The sequence below is a fragment of the Monodelphis domestica genome, chromosome 1 (assembly GCF_027887165.1).
Source record: "Monodelphis domestica isolate mMonDom1 chromosome 1, mMonDom1.pri, whole genome shotgun sequence".
In the NCBI taxonomy this organism is placed as follows: domain Eukaryota; kingdom Metazoa; phylum Chordata; class Mammalia; order Didelphimorphia; family Didelphidae; genus Monodelphis; species Monodelphis domestica.
Genome location: NC_077227.1, coordinates 512,459,854 through 512,481,337, shown reverse-complemented (window position 1 = coordinate 512,481,337; position 21,484 = coordinate 512,459,854). Strand labels below are relative to the sequence as shown.

Here is a 21,484-nt window from a genome sequence, read left to right as displayed (position 1 = left end):
CTGATTCTTCTTCTTTGCCACCCTTGCTGTTCTAGGACATTTCTATTGATGTTGAACTATAATCCTGGAAGAAATGAATTTGTTTGAATATTCAGTGTATCTGCCTTCTCTGCAGGAGAAGGATCAGAGGACAGGCATGGATCCTGGCTAAGGGATAGTAAAATAACTGCAGAGTTATTGAGAGGTATTCTGGTCTTTGGAATGGAGACAGTGATTGGGAGTGGTGGCCCTATCCTGATATCAGTGTCAGCTCAACTAGGATACCAGAAGTTGCTGCTGACTAAGGTCAGGGAGCAGGAGGATATGCCATCAAATAATAGTGGGAAGGAATGAAAACACTTTACCAAGATGGTGGGGTTTGGATGATAATTAATTTTTTAAAATATCAGGTAAAGATGACCTCAAAATGAGAGTGAGAGTTAAGCCTTCTTTGAGATTCTTTATTCACATACCAGAAAAAAAATGAAATATGAATGAAATCAGTGAGCACTCCAGAAGCAGGAGGTAGAATGGGGAAGAATGGACATCCTTGGATAGCTTTTTAAGACTAAGTCACCTATTCTGAAACCTAAAGTCTTATGGAGCTGACCAAGGTATCAATGATTTGCCAATATGATTTGGACAAAGGACTAGATACTGCCTCTGGTTTTTAAAGCTGGCTCTCTATCCACTGTGCTGCCTTTCCACTAGGTAAACCTTCTTAAAACACTGATTTTTGCATGTCATTCATTTTTTTCAAAAATTTTTATTGGATTAAGTCCAAATTTCTCAGACTGATATATAAGCCACTCTGTTCCGAGTCCCCAAACTACCTTTTCAGTGGTGCTTCTGATTATTCTCCAACATGTACTCTTTGCTCTAGCAAGGATTATTTCCTTACTGGCTCAGAATAATTCAGTAAAACATATTGGATCTGGGGGTCCTAAATGCAAACTTTGATTTGGCAAGTTACTATCTGTGTGACCTTCAATAGGTCATATCCATACCTCTATAAACCTCTGTTTCTTTATCTATAAAGTGAAGATTATGGGATGGCCTTTAAGGTCTATATCCATGATCCTATAATCATTGCTTGTTCTACCAATGAGTCTATCCATTTCTGTTTTCCTTACACCAACAATTCTAGAATTCCCTCTTTTTACTTGGCAAAACATTTCAGTTTTTCAAAGTCCAACTTTGTCTTTTCTCTGAAGTCTTCCCTACCATACTTGCTTACCGTTACAATCTCCCACCCCTTCCATTACTGTAGAACTTAAAAAGAACAAAAAAAGCTTACCTTCAGTCTTAGAATCTATACTATCAGTTCCAAGGTGGAAAAGCAGTCAAAGGTAGGCAGCTGGGGTTAAGTGACTTGCCCAGGGTCACCCAGCTAGGAAGTGTCTGAGGCCACATTTGAACTCAGGACCATCTGTATTCAGGCCTGGCTTTCTATCCCTAGGCTGCCACTATAGAACTTAATTTCCCCAATCCAGTCAATACCTTGTATTATACCTCAACTGTTTAATGTACATTGTCTTTTCCTAATTAGATTGTAAGCTCCTGGAGAGCAAAACTACATTTTACCTTTTTTTTTTTTTATGTTCCCAATGACATGTAGGATAATGCGGTGCTTATAGTAGGCACCCAATATTTGCTGAATGAATGAATGAAATAATCAACAGCTTCATGGCAGACAAATTCCAGCATGGTTTAGTTCAATAACTCTAATGGAATAACCAATGGCCTCATTATACTGACTCTAAAATGGCTGACTGAATTAGAATTTCCTATTCTCCCAATGTCTTAGTTCAAGTGCAAATATAGATATCCAGGGAAGCTACAAGACATCCTAAATGGCACCTTTGGATCAGGACTTGTACTTTTAGATCATGCCAGCTAGAAGTGGAGGAAGAAAAAGGCCGATAGTCCCAAGGAAGCAGATGATGATAAACATCCAAAGGAATATCCGGTCAATTACCATGGCAACATACTTCCAGTCTTCCTTTACCTGTGGCAAAAAAAAACCAATGCATCATGAAAAGGACAGAAAATTAGAAAAAAATGGCACATGAATGTTTCCCCAAATGACAGCGAGAGCAAAAGATTAATTCTGGCCACAGCCTAGATGAATGCCTACCATTATGGGGCTTTAGAAAGGATAGCAACCAGTGAAGGAAGGGTTTAGAAGAAGACCACAGAAGCCAGTTTTTGTTTCAAAGAACTTTGCCATTTCAAGGCTTAAATAGCCTAACGATCTCTACACTCAATCTTCTTATTTTTTAACAGACATTGTCTTCTCAGACCTAAGCCCCACCGCATTGTAGAAAGGGGGTTCAATCTGGTGAATCAATGGCCCCTTCCAAGAAATATTTCAAAATGCATAAAATTTTAAAATACATTACAAAGGAACCAAATTATATTGAAATATAGTTATCAAAACATTCTCTTTTTTTTAAGCACTTTCTGTCTTAGAATCAATACTGTGTATTGGTTCCAAGGCAGAAGAGCAGTAAGGGCTAGACAATGAGGGTCAAGTGACTTGTCCAGGGTCATACAGCTGGGAAGTGTCTGAGGTCAAATTTGAACCCAGGACCTCCCATCTCTGGGCCTGACTCTCAAACCCTGAGTCACCCAGCTTCCTCCTATCAAAACATTCTAAACAAGTTTATGAACCTCTGTCCTAAAGATCTTACAGTCATTTCTAGCTCTAAAATTCCTTTTCAAGTTCTATATGAAAGAAAGTAGACGCCACCAGTGATCTTACAACATAATTTAAAAGCACCAATATCCCGGAGGAGTGGAGATGCCGAGGTGAGGGAAATCTCTAACTATAATCTGACATGTGGAATCAGACTTTGAAAAGGTTACACAAACTGATTGTTCTTCATCCTCATGAATGGGGTAGAAACTTACATTATCTTCTACTCACCCATATAAAATGGTCATTGGCTATTCTGTTGTGGAGTTATTAGCCTATGTTTAGATAGATCTATCATGAAACTACTATTTGTTTCAATCATTCCACAAATATTTGTCTAGTAAGTATATGAGAAAATATATGATATGATCCTTGTCCTCTGGAAACTTATAATCTAGTTGAGGAAATGATATATACAATAGGTTGTAATGCAAAGGGAGAAGCAAAGAATGAAGATATTGCCATTGACACCGAGTCTCTCTGAAGGCAATGTGGTGCAATGAAAAGAGTTCTGAGTTTAGAATGCTAAACTTGGCATCACAGAGATCTGAGTTTTTCTTGGTTCTTCCACTTATTTATGGGATCTTGGTCAATACTTCACTTGTTTACCTATAAAACCAGTTGCTTCTAAGGTGGGCTCTAAGGCTTCTACGGTTCTAGGTCTAGGAAACTGAAATCAGAGCTGGTGGGGCTGTATCTTTTTCTCATTCTCAACTCACCGAAAAATCAGCATCTTCAGTCCTCAGATGATCAGCAATATAATGCACACCTTCCAGGGCTTTTTGTATGCTGGGGGGTAGAAGGAATTCAGTCTCTGGCAATTGAGTTCCAGCCTTGAAACATGGAGATTCATGGTGATGGCCACAGTGATGATAGAGAGTATCTATTACTGGTGATGAATGGCCAGAAAATTCCCAGTTTTCTTCACTTTTCTTATCCTCATCTACATTGGTATCCAACCAATGATGAGTGGAACTTAGCTTTTGGCCAGGGTTATCATGGAACTCTAGGACAGGAAGGGGCCGATTCATCCAAAGCCATCTGGGTATACAGCCCAGAAAGGCAACTCGCACCCAATGGGGCATATTGTGGGTTCCTGGAGAACGGTGGTGGACATTGAGGACAAAGACTGTGATGACAATAGACAGTGTGACAAAAATCATGGTGAAGAGTAGGTACTCACCTATGAGTGGAATGACCAAGGAAGTGGAAGGAATAATCTCAGTGATGAGTAGCAAGAAGACAGTGAGTGATAGCAAGACCGAGATACAGAGAGTGATCTTCTCACCACAGTCTGATGGCAAATAGAACACCAGAACAGTGAGGCAAGAGATGAGGAGACATGGGATGATGAGGTTAATGGTATAGAAGAGAGGCAACCTCCGGATAATGAAGAAATAGGTGATGTCAGGGTATATCTCAACACAGCAGTCATATTTCTTAGTGTTATAGGTACCCACAGCATTGATGATGGCCCACTCCCCACTCTCCCAGTAGTCCTTCAGATCTACCATCTGTTCCATCTGCTCAAGGTCAATCTTGGCCTTGTCATAGGTCCATGAGCCAAACTTCATTTTGCAGTTCTGCTGGTCAAAGGGGAAGAAAGTCACATCAATGCTACAGGAGCTCTTATAGATGGCCGGTGGTGCCCATTTCACTGTGCCAGTGAAGAACAGGTGAGCCTTAGTCATGTGAGTCACTATAAACTCCCCATCAGCACTGGAAAAAAAAGAGAGTGAAAATGAGAAAACCACACAAACCTTCTTAGACTAATCTTGCTTCAGAATAGCTGAGTAGAAAGAGGAGATAAAGGCTCTTTATGGCTACATATTTGGGGTTTTCTATGAATATTTAAGAATGCCTGGCCCCTAAACCTTTATTTTGTATTTGACATATCTAACTTTATATAAAGACTTGCTATTTTTACACTCAGAAAGAACTAGATAGAAGAACAGATAGTGAACTGGCCTTGGCATCAGGAGGCCCTGTTTTCAAGTCCTTCCTCCAACATCTATGGCTTGTGTGATGCTGTGCCCTTAATCTCTCAATGCCCCCCCACAACTCACCAAGATTACAAATTACATTAGTGTTGCCTAGGCATATTGTTAGGGCATTTCTTCCCCAGAAATTTTTTGCCCTGATAAAATCACAGTTCCAGAACAACAACAAATGTTTAGAAAGCAGAAAGTCATCTAGATTGGCTAGTTCCATGGAGTATATAGAGGAAGAGCAGAAGATAAGGTTGGAAAACAGATAAATTGTAGAGGGCTTTGAGTTATCTAGACTTTGTTCAGAAGCAGTTAGAAGTCATTAATGACTCATCAATGAGTCATGTTATATTTCAAGTTTAATCTGCAAGGATGTATAGGAGAAGGAAGGAGAGAAATGGGGGGCAGTGAGACCAGTGTAAGGGGGTTATTATATATCACTTTGAGGTACTAAGGCAACAGAAATGGAAAATAAGAGGGAAATTCAACAAACATTGAGACTAAAGAATCAACAAAACTTGGGGATAATCTGAATGTAAATGGTAAGAAAAAGGGAAGAGACAAAGGTAACTCCAAGGTTTTAAAAGGAGGTGCCTGGGAGAAAGGTAGGTGTGACCTAGGTCAGATTCTGAGGAAGGATTTTCTCATTGAAGGAATCCAAAAACCATTTTACATTGGGAGAACATGTCAGACTCAACTCTTGAAAATAAAAAAAAAAATCTTCAGTACCCACTTTATAGGATCAAGTCAAGTCAATAAAATATTTATTAAGTACCTACTTACTACATGCAAGGCACTGTGCCAAATGCTAGAAATACAAAGAAAGGCAAAAACAAAACCCTACCCCACTCCCATCCAGTTCCTCCTCTCAAAGAGTTCATAATCTAATGGGCTACATGCAGCTATGTACAGACAAGATTTACACAGGATAAACTGAAAATAATCACCAGAGAAAAGACACTATGATGGAGGAAGATTGGGAAAGGTTTCTTGCAGAAGGTGTGACTGTAGTTGAAATTTGAAGAAATCCAGGGAAGCCAGGAAGCAGTGGGTTTTGCTTTTTCAAGGTTCAGATTTTATTCCTGATGCAGGACAAGCTCTTTTTACTGCCTAATTTGACATACATCTCTATCCTGGGGAGACAGTCCCATTACCTTCCACCTACTTTTTACTAGTAGCAGCATTGCATTTATTTTATTATTTATATTTATTTTATTGTTTATATATATATATATGTACATATATATATTTAAGGCTTTATAAACCCTTCCCACTCTCCTATAAAACTTTTCCACACTCTTATTACCTTCCCTACACTCTTATAAACACTGAGCCAATCAGTCCCCAGGATACAGAACATAGCGCTGTGGTTGGTCACCCTTCATTCCATCAGCCAATATTGTGCCATGTGCAACCTCATGTTGACAAACTTGTGCAAGCGGTAGTGGTGAACTGCATTTCCATTGTATATAGTACAATATTCATCCACAAAATTCTGTGACATAATATAAACTCTGTGATATAGAAGTAGATTTTTTAAAATACCCGTGATACAGTGAAGCTATGATAAGTAAACAGCGATATAGTGAAGGACAACTATACCCAAGCCAAGAATCCATCATCACCAACTGATTCTCAATTCACACATTCAATATTTCAATAAGCTTCAAACTAGATTTCTTCTCTATCATCTTCATCCTAAATGCCCTATTCATCAACTTGATCAATTTTATTTTATTTTTTAATTACTTTTGTTTAATTAATTTAGAGGATTTTTCCATGGTTACATGATTCATATTCTTTCCCTCCCCTCTTTCCTACCCCCTCCCATAGCCAATGAGTAATTCCACTGGGCTTTATATGGATCATTGATCAAGACCTATTTCCATATTATTAATTTTTGCAATAGAGTGATCATTTAGAGTCTCTATCCCCAATCATATACCCATCAAATCATATGATCAAGTTGATCAGTTTTAGAATTCTCCCTCTGATACATAAACTCAGACCCTTGCATATTTTGATTCTTCAAATTACATTCCTTCTAACAACAATTATCCTAGTATCCACCAACAACCTTTTCCAGTTGTTCACTGGCATTGGAATTATATCATTCATGCTTATCAGATGATGATATAGATGCAGAGAAGCTAACCCAGCAGCTCTTCAAGTGATCTACAAAAATAGGTGATATTGGATTCATACTTATAATAGCATGACTCATGCTAAACAACAACCCATGAGACTTACAACACATTTTTTTTCTACCAAATAAACACACTAGCCCTCCTAGGTTTCATCATTGCCTCCACAGGCAAATTGGGCCAATTTGGCCTCCATGACTTTTCTCAGCCATAGAAGGGCCAACCCCTGTATCAAGAACTATAGTTGTAGCAGGTATTTTTCTACTAATTCAATTTCACCAGATAATAGAAAACAACCAAACAATCCTAAGGATTTCCTTATGCCTATGGAGTGATCATGAAGCTATTTACAGCCATCTACCCAATCACACAAAATGATATCCAAAAAATTGTAGCATTCTCAACATCAAGCCAACTAGACCTAATAATAGTTACAATTGGATTTAACCAATCGCTCCTAACCTTCCTACACTTTTGCACATGTCTTCTTCAAAGTGTTAAAAGAGTTGTTCTTAATTTCTTCCTTTTTCTCTTTAAGAAGCAAGGGAGCAAAAAGATTTCAATTAGAAGGGTGTGGCTGAGAGTTGGTTAGTGAGTTGTGTAAAAATAAAATTTTGGTAAGTTAAAAAATAAAATATTTAGATAGAAAACTTTCAGTATAGTTTCAAAACTTTTCAAAACTGTTTAACTCACCAATCACGTTCAAACTGTTCAGATACTTTCAGATACTTTTGATAGAGATAATCAAAAGTATCCTCAGTGATGAAGTGAAGCTCAAATGTGAACTTCCCTTTAGGTCCAGGTGCAAGGATGCTAAAGAGACTCTTACTATAAAATAAAATGTTTATTGGAATATATAAGGATAAATAAAGGGTTTCTAATTCTAAGGGATTCTAAAATCCACCCAAATAACTCCCAGGTTCCACAAGGAACCACTTCTCCTGTGTTTCACAGGTTACACTAATTCTCCCTGATCTGACTAACCCAAATTTATACTATCTAAATAAAAACTACCGCTATTATCCTTCTGCTATTATCCTTATAAACCTTAACTTCACCTTCAAATAATATAGCAAAGGCTAGCTGGTTTAGTCTCAACAAGAATCAAGTTAGGACTCTGAGCTTTAACAGACTCAGAGTCCAAACCAAGCACCAGATTTTTCTTTGGTCTTCTCAGAGTTAAATAATCTACAAAAACCACAATAGATATTCAATAGTGTTTCCCAAGTTGGGAAAGGAAAACACTGAGCTCCTTCAGATCTTTTCCTCAGAGAGAGAGGCAAAGACATTACCTCTCCAGCCCTGAGAGAGAGTCTCTGAGAGTATCTCTGCCAACTGCCAGAGAGCAACTTCCCACTGCCATAGCAAAAATGGTTATAACTATCACTTCTGAAATTAACCCTTCACAAAAGTAATACTATTCCTATGCTCTGGCTCCATTATCTACTGCCTAAATGATGAAGAAGACATTGGAAAAATAGGAGACCTGTTTACCACTCTACCAATCACATGATCTTTCCTAATAACAGGCAACCTAGCACTAATAGAGACCCCTTTTCTAGAAGGCTCAAAAGACTCAATTATGAAAGGCCAGAATACCTTATTGACTTTAATTGCTACCTCCCTCACAGCCATTTACAGCTTACACATTATGTACTTTGCCTTACTATGTCATCTCCCCTTCCCATCAATATTATCTTTGAAGGAAAACAACCCAAATCTCATTAATTCAAACTCAAATTCAAACTCAAAAATAGTACTAGGCAGAATCTTTGCAGGCTTTACCCTAACGATAAACATTCTGCCAATAAGCCTGATTACCATGACTATGCTAACCCACATTAAAACATCAACCGTCATCATTGCCATTGTTGATCTTCTAATTGCCATAGACCTTAACCTTAACCAACAAACCTCTCACCTATCTATACCCTACTCATAAGTAAGGAAGATAAAATACGAGAGTTGATAGGAGGTAAAAGCAATAAGATTTGGTGTCATATTGGATATTGGGGGGGTGAGAGAGGGTGAGGAATCAAAGATAACTCTTGTCTCCTGCATGGTGGGGCTGGAAAGATGGCGGAGCCCTCCAGAGTAATGGGAAAGTAAGGAAGAAGTTTGTTTCTGGGTGCAGAAGGGTGAAGAGAAGGAGATAGTAAGAATTGGAAGGAAGCTTAATGATCATTCATTGAACCTCTTGGTTTTACTGGAGAGGAACTGATACCCAGAACAGCAAAGTAACACCAAGGCTACCCACATTATGTGTCAGAGATAACATTCACCAGGCAACTTACTACTCCACAGTTCGCAGGCTCAAAGTGCCTTAGAGGTGACAAACAAAGAAGAGATAACCCCTAGTCAGTCCCTGGAGCCCTGGAAATGAACTTAAAGATGAGGAGCAATAAAAGAAGGGCTGGAAACACTCTTCTAAGTCTTTCTGTTATTATGAAAAATCACCACTAGATGCCAGCAAAAACTCTATTTTTGCTTTTGTTGTTGAGTTGTTTGTTCCCGTCCAACTTTTGATGCTCCTATTTTGGGGTTTTCTTGGCAGAAATACTGGAATGGTTTGCCATTTCCTTCTCCAGTTCATTTGACAGAAGAGGAAACTGAGGCAAACAAGGTTGAGTGACTTGCCCAGTGTCACATAGCTAGTAAGAATCCAAGACTAGATTTGAAATCTGCAAGATGAGTGTTCTTGATTCCAGGCCCTGCCCTCTGTTGACTATACCACTTTGCTGTTTAAGCAGCAACATACTTCAATATGTGGCTGGTTCAGAGGAATATCCCATATTCCTTTCCCCTCGATACCTATCTGAAAAGATCAAGCACTATTCAAGAATAGTACCAGTCTGCCTGTTACAGGGTGAAGCTCCAGTAGTTTGGTCACTAGAGAAAGGATTCTTTGACCATGGTGGTCTAAGAAATATATGGGAAATTGCTATAGGTGACATAGTGTTTAGTATCCTGGACTTGGAGTCAGAAAGACCTGGGTTCAAATTCTGCCTCAGAAACAGTAGTTGTGTGACCCTGAGCAAATCATCTTAATCTCTCCCAGCCTCAGTTTCCTTATCTATAAAATGTGAATAACACTGACCTCCAAGGGCTATTGACAAGATTAAATGAAATATCATTGTAAAGTACTCTGAAAAATCATAAAGTTCTTTATAACACCAGCTATTTTTAACATAATTATTCCTAAGGGAAGGGGAAAAGCATCAATTCCTCAGGGTCAGTCCTGGGAACTTGGAAACATAAGTCTAAAAAATGCTAGACTAAGGATTTGAGACTTTATTCATTTTATTCATTATTAGAACTATACTTTTATTTTATTTTTAATTAATATTATTTGAATTATTTAATAATTTTACTCTTTACAATTGCAATATTTAAATATATCAATATGTATTACATTGTATAATAAAGTGGAAGGAGTATTGTATTTAGCCAGAGGTTCTAGGCTGCCATCTCACTTTTTCCACTTAATCAGGACTTACTGGACACCTACTATGCACTAGGCCCACTGTTTAGGCACTTGGAGTGTCTTTTTCATCTTTGCATCCCCACCCCCTGCCATCAAGGTAATCCATTTGGGAAGACAAGCCATAGAGAGCAGCAGTTCCAGCTGGAACTATTGCATGCACTAACCCCTCCCAAGATGGTTAATAATTCCAGATCCTGACTCAAGAGAAAGGGCTGCTTACTTGTTGTAGAGGACAATGTCAGGAATCCAGATCAGTTCTGAAGGGACCCGGATCGATGTGATGTTGCCATAATCAGTTGGGTTCCAACGTAGCTTGTAGTCACTCCACTCCTAAGCAACGAGGAAAAGAAGGATCGAGTCAATTTAATTCCACAAACATTTTTTAAGCACTTGCTATGTATCAGGTACTATGGTAGGCCCCGAAGAACAAAGACAAAAAAAGAAGTAGTGGTCACCCTTAAGGAACTTATATTCTTCAGGAGGGTTAAGGGGAGTAACATGCACACAAATAAGTTAATGGAATGTAGAGAAAGTCAAAAAAAGGAGGTTGTCCTCAAGACATCAAAGTAAAGAGAAACAAACCAGCTCTCTCTTTCAACTATTTCAACATGTATAAATAAAAACATCAGTAAGAAGTGCAAGAAGTCCAAAGAAAGACTACAGTTAGCCCAAATCCCCATAAAGAGAAAGGAGTCTATGGGTCCTAGGGAAAGGGGCCAGTGAGAATAGAACAGTTCCAGCCATGGAGCACAGTGTATAGAAATCTTCTAGCATAGAAACGAGGGGCCTATACCGTCTTGCTTTGACCCTGAATTGGGGCTCAGATGACTATGGAGTTTGGATCAGAATGTCAACAATTATGGCTCTCACTGGATCAGGCCACCCCAAGTATACTGCCCTGTATAGACCCCTCTTCTGTCTGCTAGGTAGACTTCCTAGTCTAGTGTGAGGACCACACACTTCTGAGGTCTTTGAAAGACCCAGCACCCATTCTCCATACCCAAGTAAGAGAGATCACTATTAAAACAGCTGCACTATTCTCTATCTTTAGTGAAATAACATTGAAGAAATGGGCAAAAAGAAGAAAATATTGATGATAAACTGGAGTCAGGGATATTCAAAGCACAAATTCAGGAGAAGGAAAGAATACCAACTCATCTACAAATAAAACTTCCAAGAAACTTTACTGGAGCACCTGAAAGAAATGAAGCAAGAGTTTTAAAATAATCATATAAATGAAATGAGAGTTCTATAGGAAAGGAAGAGAAAGGAAAAATAAATTTCTAGTGAAAAGAACTGGAAAAATAGACATCTTGGTTAAAGGAAGTTCAAAATCTTGCCCATGAACATTAGATTGGATCAGACTGTAAGCAAGAACTTCATGGGATAACAAGAAATATTAGAATTTGAAAGACTGAAAAAATACCCAAATTGAATTGAAAGGCTGAAAAAAATATCAGAAAATAAAAGGTATTTCTTAGCAAAAACAACTGACTTGGGAAAATGGATCAAGGGAAGTTAACCTAAAAATCATCAGATTTTCCAATAACTTCTATTTTTTTTTTAAACCCTTACCTTCCATCTTGGAGTCAATACTGTGTATTGGCTCCAAGGCAGAAGAGTGGTAAGGGCTAGGCAATGGGGGTCAAGTGACTTGCCCAGGGTCACACAGCTGGGAAGTGGCTGAGGCCAGATTTGAACCTAGGACCTCCCGTCTCTAGGACTGGCTCTTAATCCACTGAGCTACCCAGCTGCCCCCAATAACTTCTATTTTTAAAAAAAGTCTAGATACTATATTTTAAGAAATCACAAATTAAAATAGCTCAGAGGGCAAAGTAAAAATAGGATCCACTGGTCACCTCCTGAAAAACTCTAAATCAAACCTCTCAGAAACATCATAGCCAAAATCCATCACATTCAGATCAAAGTAGAAATAATATATGTATCCTTAAAGAAAGAATTCAAGTAATAAGGAGTCAGAGCCAGGAACACGTAAGATCGCTTAGTGACCATTAGAGGAAAGAATAGAGGAGTCTCGATTAAGATGTTCCAGTAAACAAAATATAAAAAGTTAAAGTTAAACTGGTTTGGGTTTTTTTTTTTTTTTTGAGAATAGGTCATTAATGAAATAGAGGACTCCCAGGTATTCCAGATGAAGCTGAGTAGATATTTTGAAATGCAAGGACAGTAGTCAAAAGAAAACTATAAAGGTAAATATGTTTGAGCAAATAGAAGGCACATATGATGTTGCAGTGTTCTTTTTCTTAGAGGGGAAAAGTGTTCTCTTCCAAACCCCATTCTTCTTCAAGAATCAACAAGGTAGAGTTCATATGAGAAGTTTTGTTATATTTTGATGCTCTTAAAAGAAAAAAAAAGGGGAAAGAAACAACTATATTAGGGAAGAAACAAGGAGGAGGGAGAAAAAACTTATGTTCTATAATTAAGACTAAATTCAAAGGAAGGGGTAAGGAGAGTGAGAGATAGATGAACTTCATTTCATTTGAATTGGACAAGGGGGAGGGATTGAGTACCCATAGAGTTGCAAGAGTTTGATAGAAAAATGAACTAAATTTAATAAGCAGACCTCACATATTTCCTAGCTATGTAACCCTGGGTAAGTCACTTCACCCCCATTGATTGGCCCTTACCACTCTTCTGCCTTGGAATCAATACTTAGTATTGATTCTAAAAGAAGAAGCTAAGGATTTAAAAAGAAAACTTAATAGCAAATCAGGCAGGGAGAGAGATAGAAGACTTAAGAGAGAGTACTTTTAGTGAAAGATTAATCAAAAGAAATTTCTTCTTTGGAAAGTGAAGAATGCAATATATCATAAAAGGAAAGAAATAAATGGCAAGAGATTGTGATCAAGGACTGGAAAAGAGAAGGAAAAGAGACATTGTCAAACAGAAGCAGGTTCTAGCAAATGTAGATTAAGTACATTTTTCTTTCAATACTCTCTTCTTTGAAAGAGAGAGGCCAGAGAACTGAGAGAAAAAGTATAACAAAATATAATAGAAGGAAATATGAAATTCACAATTATAATTACAAATTACCCATAAAATGGAGGCATAGCAGAATGTAACAACATGTTAATTATAAAAAGTACTCTTAAAATAGAGTCACATAGTTAACATATGGGACTAAAGCAAACCTTTTATGCTTCAAGTGACCTTAGAAAAGCAATGATAGCAATCATGGTTTTAGACAAGGCAAAAATTAAAAAATAAACTTCACTAAAAGATCAGGTGGAATACATTTTGTTTAAAGGCACTATAGATAGTGAATTAATATTAACATGTGTATATACGTGTATGTGTACTAAATGGCACAGAGATCACCTGGGGGGGGGGGCTGTCATAGAAATGAGGAATCTAAATAAAGGAAAAATTAATTGATTTGTAGAAAGAAAAAGACAGTAAAACTATAAAGGCTTGAGATTTCAATAGACCCCACTCAGATACAGAAAAATTGACCAAAATATAAATAATGAAGTATATATGTTGAATCTCTAGAAATTACTAAATCGGAATAGAAAGGAATATACATTATTTTTTAATGTGATACCTTTAAAGGACACATGTGATATCCAGTGGAATTGCGCTTCGGCTATGGAAGGGGGGGGGGGAAGAAAATGATCTTTGTTTCCAATGAATAATGTTTGAAAATGACCAAATAAAATAATGTTTAAAGGGGGGGGGGGGAGTACAGCCTTTGCTGAAAAGTTTATAGGTAAAAGCCCTGCACAGGAAAATTGTGCCATCAGGAGAAAGCCAGTGCTCAGTGAGTTCAAGAAGAATTAGTAAAAGTACAAATGCAAGAAGGAGTTAGAAAAGAAAAGATGAAAAGAAGTTTGCTACCTAGGGAGCAGGCATTCCAGAGAACACAATGGTAAGGGTGGGTAGTTTTAGAGTAGGATATTAAGCAGTGAGAGTGGAGTTGAAGATGTTGGGAATAAGGGAACAATTAGAAAATGGGACTTGATCAATGATATCTGCAGGGACAGAAGCACTGGAATGGGGAGGGTATGATAGAGTGGGAGTCTGTTAATATGGAGAAACCGAGTTCATGTAGGTTGTCAATATCCCTTAGGGCTCAACCTTGAGGCGGATTCAACCCAAGATGTCAGCTAGCAGTGTGTGTCTGGAAAGACAGATAGGATACATGCTTCAGGGCAGGCTAATGCAAAGACAACTGGTAGAACAATAGGAAGCTAGAGAGGAAGAGCATGAGATGGAATGGCTGGCCCAGGTAGGCTAAGATGCTCTCTTTCCCTGGAAGGCACTTCCTTACCTAGTAAGCACAGACTAGGGAACTGATGAAGATGGAATCTCATCTTTGTGTCCTCAGAACCTCGCTCAGTGTCTTGGCACACCACAGGTGCTTAATCAATGCTTCTGAATTGGATTAAGAAGTGAGGGATGGACTGTCCATGAGTTTCTTGGGAGCTCCAAACGCTTTCCCCAGGGATTCCTGGCTCCTTTTTTGGGGCTTCTTCTCTACAGGATAAACTGACCTTTGCAGAACAAAATCTCACCTGTTTCAGCCAGACATTGGTCGTCATCATCTGATTCTTCTCATCCTAGTTTTGGGTAGGGAGAAACAAGAGAACTCATTGAGTATGAAGTGGCTGAACCAGACTAGGAAAAAGGGGGCAATTGCTGATAGGCCCCCCCACCAAAGGAATACCTGATTTTTCTCTGCCACTCCTTAATCTCTCCTGTGTATACAGCCAGCAGGTTTTCTATCCCACTAAAGAGTACACCCTTGGGATTGGATATATCTGGGAGTGGCAGATTTCTCAACCATATATTTGGTTTCCTTTCCACTCTTGTGCTAATAACCACTTTTTCCCCTTTTCTAGATTATGCTTTCAAGAAATCTATCTTTTTTAAAGATCAATTTAAATATATATTTTGTTTTATTATTGCTTGCATTTCTTAGTGTATCCATTACCACCACCACCCCATCCCCTACACACACACACACACACACACAAACATACACACTCTTTCCAGTGGACTTTCTTTATAATAAGAATAAAAAGAAAAAAAAATTAACAAAATTAACTAATACAAGGAAAAGGTCTGACATCTGTAGAAATACTAGCAACAACAATAAGATGAGAAAAAGAAGGAAAGGAGATGGTTTCTCATGTCTTTTAATTGCTAGTAAAATGTTACATTTTTAGAGGAAAGGGGTTCAAGTTATATGATTCTAAGTTGCAAAGTTAGTGGCAACTGGATGAAGCTGGAATATGGAGAAGGATCTGGGCTGGAAGAGGATAGTAAATCCTAAAAAGAAAGGAAAAGAGCCAGGATGGAAGAGGAAGGACCATGTGGGTGGGAAAAGAGTGTAGTCTGGGTCTGAGCAGGAGAGTCCTATGGTGAGATACTCACCACATCAATCAGTTGGGCAATGGAGAGCCCAAAGCGGATGATCACCACATCCGAGCTGTTCTGAACTGGGCGGGACCATCGATTGTAGCCTCTGAAGAGCTTTTTGAAGAGGCGATCTTCATCAAGAGCATGGGAGGCATGCTTTCCTGGAGCTGTAAGGGAAGAGAGAGAAGGGCACAGACTCAGAGCTGGAAGAGACTTTAGAAGTCATCACCTTCATGTTACTGAAGAAATTTGAGATCCAATGGACTTTCCTTTGTACCATACTGTCTCTCTCTAGTTAAGTATCTTTTCCTCCCTCCTTAGTATGAGTATGCCTCAGGGCTCTTCCCAGGATCTTCTTTTCTTTTCTTTAACTTAGTGATAACATATGCTCATACAGGTTCAAGTCTCACCTCTCCCAAGATTACTCCAAGTTCTAGAGAGTCAGGTTTAATTTTTTCATAAATGTTGTTATTGTGTCATTAATTATCTGTTGACTCATAGGCATCATAAACTCATATGACCAAAAAAGAATTAAATTTCTTTCCCTAAAAAAAACTTGCTTTTCCTCCAAACTTCCCTATGAATATTGAGGGTTTTATTTTTCTAGTCAATGAAATTCATTCCTTTGTAGTCATCCTATACTCTACCCTCTCCTTCACCACTCCTTCTAACTCCATTTCCAATTGATTTCCAGATCTTGTTGATTTTATATCCTCAATATCTCTCATATTTAGTCTCCTCTCCATTCACATGGCCATGAATACAGCTCAGTCCCTTATCACTTCTCTCCTGGACTATTTGTAATAACCTCCTAACTGATATCTTTGCTTCCACCTTCTTCTCACTCCAGTACATCCTTTGTACAGCAGTCAAAATGATCCGCCTTAGTCATGGGTCTATCAAAACATAAAAGCCTGACTTTGAGAAGCCATAAATACCTAAGTCTGGGATCATCATCACTGTGTACATATTAAACTTCCAAAGAATATGTCAAGGAAATAGCTCAAACATTTATAGGCTACATTGCAGATCACCATCAACCTTGGGGTTCAGTAAATAGCACAAATATTATTATCCCCATTTTATAGATGAGCAAACAGAGACTCAAAAAGACTAATTGTCAATCAATAAACATTTATTAAATGCCTACAATGTGCCAGGCACTGTGTGAATGAAATGGAGAAACTGGACCCAATGACCCCTAAGATCCCTTCTATCTCTAAGTTCCCATGAGGCTAAGGCGAGGCACAGACTGGGACCTATGATTCCAAAGACAATATTCTCTTATCTACACTTCGTCTCCTCCATCCTACCATGCCTACCCTCCCTCCAAAAAAAAATCGGTCTCTAATAAGAGACCATCTTTGATTTCATGGGTATATGGAACTCTATGAGTTTTAGTGTTCCATTAGATTTTTTCAATGAGAAAACTCCTTCACCAATGAATATTTACAACTATTCTCCACCTTATATTCTCATATTTGTCTAGAGGGCTATGAGAAGTTAAATCAGTTGTCCAGGGTCACACAGGTAATTTATGTTATTGGTGGAATTTGAATCTAAGTCTTCTGGATGCTGAGGCTAGCCTTCTCTCCATTTATAGGCTATATGCCTCCCCAATGTGAATATAAAGAATTAAGACCACTCACCTGCTGAGCTATGGATTGTCAAAAGGAAGCACCATACCACAAGTTTCCCAATGGATGGAAATCTAAAAGTGAGGTGATCCATACTTTGGAAGGTCAGAGAACTAGTTTCCCCTGCTGATCAGAAAGTGGATTAATTGTTCAGTGTCCAGACTTTCACTGGTGGGGGAAACTTGCTTCTAAATTTCCTGTATTCCCTTTGGAAAACTCTCAAGAGCAGGATTCCTCCAGATCCTGGGGAGATCCAGAAGATCAGAGAAGGAATGATTCACAACAGTCCCCAGTGAAAGTCCAAAGATCTTCTTCCTAGAAAAGTCAGAGGACTACATTTTAGGTAACATCATTTAAACCATGATCATTTCTCTCTCTTAGAATACTATGATAGCTTTGCAAATGGTCTCCCTGCCTCAAGTCTTGCCCTCTCCAATCCATTATCCACACAGATGCCAAACTGATATTCCTATTTTCAGTTCTGACCCTATCACTCCTCTACTTAACCTTTTTAATTTTATTTTTTATCATCATGTAAACTACATTTCCATATTGGCCATTGTGGCAAGAGTACACTCATACATAGTAGTGGTAGTCTCTTGGTGATCAAGAATGACGATTGTCTTTGTGCATTATCATCTATTGATGTACCCTCATGTGGCTTTGAAGTCCAAAGGTTGAGGCGCAGAGTTTGTGGCACATGGGGCATGGGACGCCAGTTGTTATGGGAGGTGCAGTTATGGCCTGGTGTCGGCGTTCACGCGCAGAACAAAGACGTCGACGTCGCTCATCTTCAAAGGTGGCGGCGGCATGGTTAATGTGGGTTCGCCAGCTGCTTCTGACAGAGGCAGCAAGTTCTAGTTGCTTTGGTGTAATGCCAGCCCACCTCAAGTTGGACTTGAGCTGATCCTTTAATCTTTTCTTTGGTCGGCCTTGTTTCCTGAGTCCAGCTGACATTTCACCATAGAGCACTTGTCTTGGTATTCGCTGTGGGTCTATGCAGATGACGTGTCCAGACCATCGTAGCTGGGCTTTGAGGACCAGGACTTCGATGCTGGTGGAGTTGGCTCTGTCGAGGACTTCCTGATTGGTGATTCGGTCCTGCCATCGGATCCTCATGATTGACCGGAGGGAGCGTTGGTGGAATTGCTCCAGCTGTTTCATGTGCTTCCGGTACAGTGTCCATGTCTCACAACTGTACAGGAGTGAGCTGAGGACCGCTGCGTTGTACACTTTGAGCTTCGTTGCAGTGCTCACACCGCTGTGTTGGAGGACTTTGCAGCGCAGCCACCCGAGTGCCTGGCTGGCCTTTTGGATCCTGGCATTAATCTCTTGGTCTAGGGATTAGAAGAGTGTTTCCAGCCCTTCCAGCATTGTTTAATTTGCATTTCTCTAGACAAGAGGAATTTAGAACATTTTTTCATATTCTTATTATTGATGACTTTGATTTCTTCATCTGAAAATTGCTGGTTCATATCCTTTGACAATTTGTCAGTTGGGGAATGAGTTGTATTCTTATACATTTGACTTAATTCTCTATAAATTTGAGAAAATAGACTACTCAGCCATCTAGCTCCTCCTAGAGGGTAGTAAATTTAACGCAGAATTACCAACACTGCCTTGCTTTTCTCTCTGTCCCCTTAGGAAGTACCTTTTGTGCATTTTAAATCCTTCATTATTTTTTTCTTTCTTTTTTTGGGTCTTTCTATCAATATCCTCCCTACTGCCCATCTATAACACTTCCCTGCAAAAACAAAAGCCTTCCTTTATAACAGTTAAGAACAATTAAGCAAAAACAAATTTACCCATGGTCACTTATAAACATGTCTGGTTCATTGTGCACCAAGAGTCCATCACCCTCTCTCAGGAGGCGGAAGCAGGTTTCATCATCATTCTTCTGGAGTTGTGATTGGTTATTGCATTGTTCAAAGTTCTTAAGTCTTTCAAAGTTGGTTTTCTTTATAATATTGCAGTCATTATATACTATAAATTATTTTTCTGGTTTTGCTCACTTTACTCTGTGTCAGTTCATACAAGTCTTCCCAAGGTTTCTCTAAAGTCAATCCTTTCATCATTTCTTAGCATGCAATAATATTCTCTCTCATATTATAATGAATATTTATGCTATACATTTTGTTCAGTTGTTTTTTCTTCAGACTTCTGACTCTTTGTAACAGCATTTGGGGTTTTCTTGTGTTAAATTTAAGTTAATATAAATAACTCCAGGTTCTTATTTTTCCATAGAGTTTTATTAATAATCACTTGAAGTAGAAAAAAATAAAAAGAGTAGACATATAAAGTCTAATTTTCTAACCTAACTGACCATGTGTATGGATTCTCTCTCCTGGCTACCAGCCAGCCTCCTCAGTCACCTTACAGGAAGAAGAGAGAGAGAGGGCTGGGGCATGGTAACACCAAGATTTTAAACCTCCCTTCCCTGAAGGCACTGGTGTTCAGGAAGCATACACACAGTATAAATAAGCAAATGAGATGCTGGGTCTGAGGAGCCTTGGGGAGAAAATTCTGTTTACACACTTTGCAGAAATTTTGGAATGGTTTGCCATTTCCTTCTCTAGCATATTTGACAGATAGGGAAACTGAGGTAAACTAGGTTAAATGACACACAGTGTCACACAACTAGTAATGGTCTGAGGCCAGATTTGAACTGAGAAAGATGAGTCTTCCTTGATTCTAGGCCTGGCACTCAATCCACTGTGCCACCTAGCTAGCCATTGCATTTCATACTACACCATATATTTCATACAATACATTACAAACTATAGTTGGTTCAGCTATTCTCTAACTGGTGGGCATCCCTCTAGTTTCTTGTTCTTTGCGACAGCAAAAGGTGCTACTATAATTTTTTGGTATAGACTGATCCTTTCCTTGTCTTTGCCATACCTTTGGGAGTTTTTTTTTACATTATTTTAACTGCTAAACACCTCTCTTCTCTTCTAGTTAGCACCCCTTCTAGCAAAGACAAGACAGGATGACAGAGATAGATAAAGACAGAAACAGGGAAAGCAAAACTAACGTGTCACCTGAATCTGACAGTATATACGGGGTTGCACATCCATGGTCTGCCCACTTCTACAAGGAAGGGAGGGAGTTACATTTTCTCTCTCTTCTGTAAAAGTCGATTTATATTATAATTCTGTTATAATATACCATCTAGTTCTTGTTTTTATTATTCTTTCTATTTAGTTGTGTAATATAATTGGGCATTTTGTTTTCCTCGTTCTATTTACTCTGAGAAAACATGCTTATATATCTTCTCATTTAACATGGCATTTACAGCCTGTGCAATCTGACTTTAACCCATCTTTCCTGGATGCTTATACATCATCTCACACCCCGACTCACAGAGCACTCTACCCATTCCTGACCAAACCATTCCTCTTTGTACACAACACTCTGTTTCCCATCGTTGCCCTTTTAAAAATTATTGATGTTTGTTTGTAAAATGTAAAATATTAAAATAGTTACTCCCTGCCTCTGCTCTCCCCCCATTAGAAAAGGCATTATTTGACAAAAAGATACATGAATATATAAAACTATATCTCATTTCTATTTATCAGTTCTCTCTCTGAGGTAGACATGCACAAACCATTGTTCAAAGAATATATCAGTTGCAGTATATAATGTTCTCTTGGTTCTTCTTGATTCACTCTTCATAATTTCATGTAGATTTTCCATGTTTTTTTCCCTACAATTAGCCATATCATCTTTTCTTATGGAATCATATTCATATGCCACAACTTGTTTAGTCATTCCCCAATTGATGGGCATCCCTTCAGTTTCCAGTTCTTTGCTACCACAAAGAGAATTGCTATCAATATTTTGGAGCATATAGGTTCTTTTTCTTTTTCCTTGATCACTTTTGGAAATAAACCTAGTAGTGGTATTGCTGGGTCAAAAGGTATACACAGTTATAACTCTTTAAGCATAATTCCAGATTGCTCTCCAAAATGATTGGATCAGTTCACAGTTCCACCAACAGTGTATTAGTGTCCCCATTTTTCCCACCCTCTGCAACATTTGGCATTTTTGTCTTTTTATCATTTTAGCCAATCTGGTAGATGTGAGATGGTATCTCAGAGTTGTTTTGATTTGTGTTTTTCTAATCAATATTGATTTAGAGCATTTTAAAATATAGTTACATATGGGCTTGA

General features: G+C 38.5%; 1 protein-coding gene across 1 annotated transcript; it reads right to left on the bottom strand.

The window, feature by feature from the left end:
* Positions 1-56: 56 nt before the first annotated feature.
* Positions 57-17,406, bottom strand: CHRNA2 (cholinergic receptor nicotinic alpha 2 subunit). Its single transcript, XM_007475917.2, has 6 exons — positions 17,325-17,406; positions 15,691-15,842; positions 14,829-14,873; positions 10,514-10,623; positions 3,397-4,396; positions 57-1,987 (listed from the first exon to the last, which is right to left on the bottom strand). Exons 1-6 carry the CDS (start codon positions 17,404-17,406, stop codon positions 1,862-1,864), a joined length of 1,515 nt encoding a protein of 504 aa, XP_007475979.1. The 3' UTR covers positions 57-1,861.
* Positions 17,407-21,484: the final 4,078 nt, after the last annotated feature.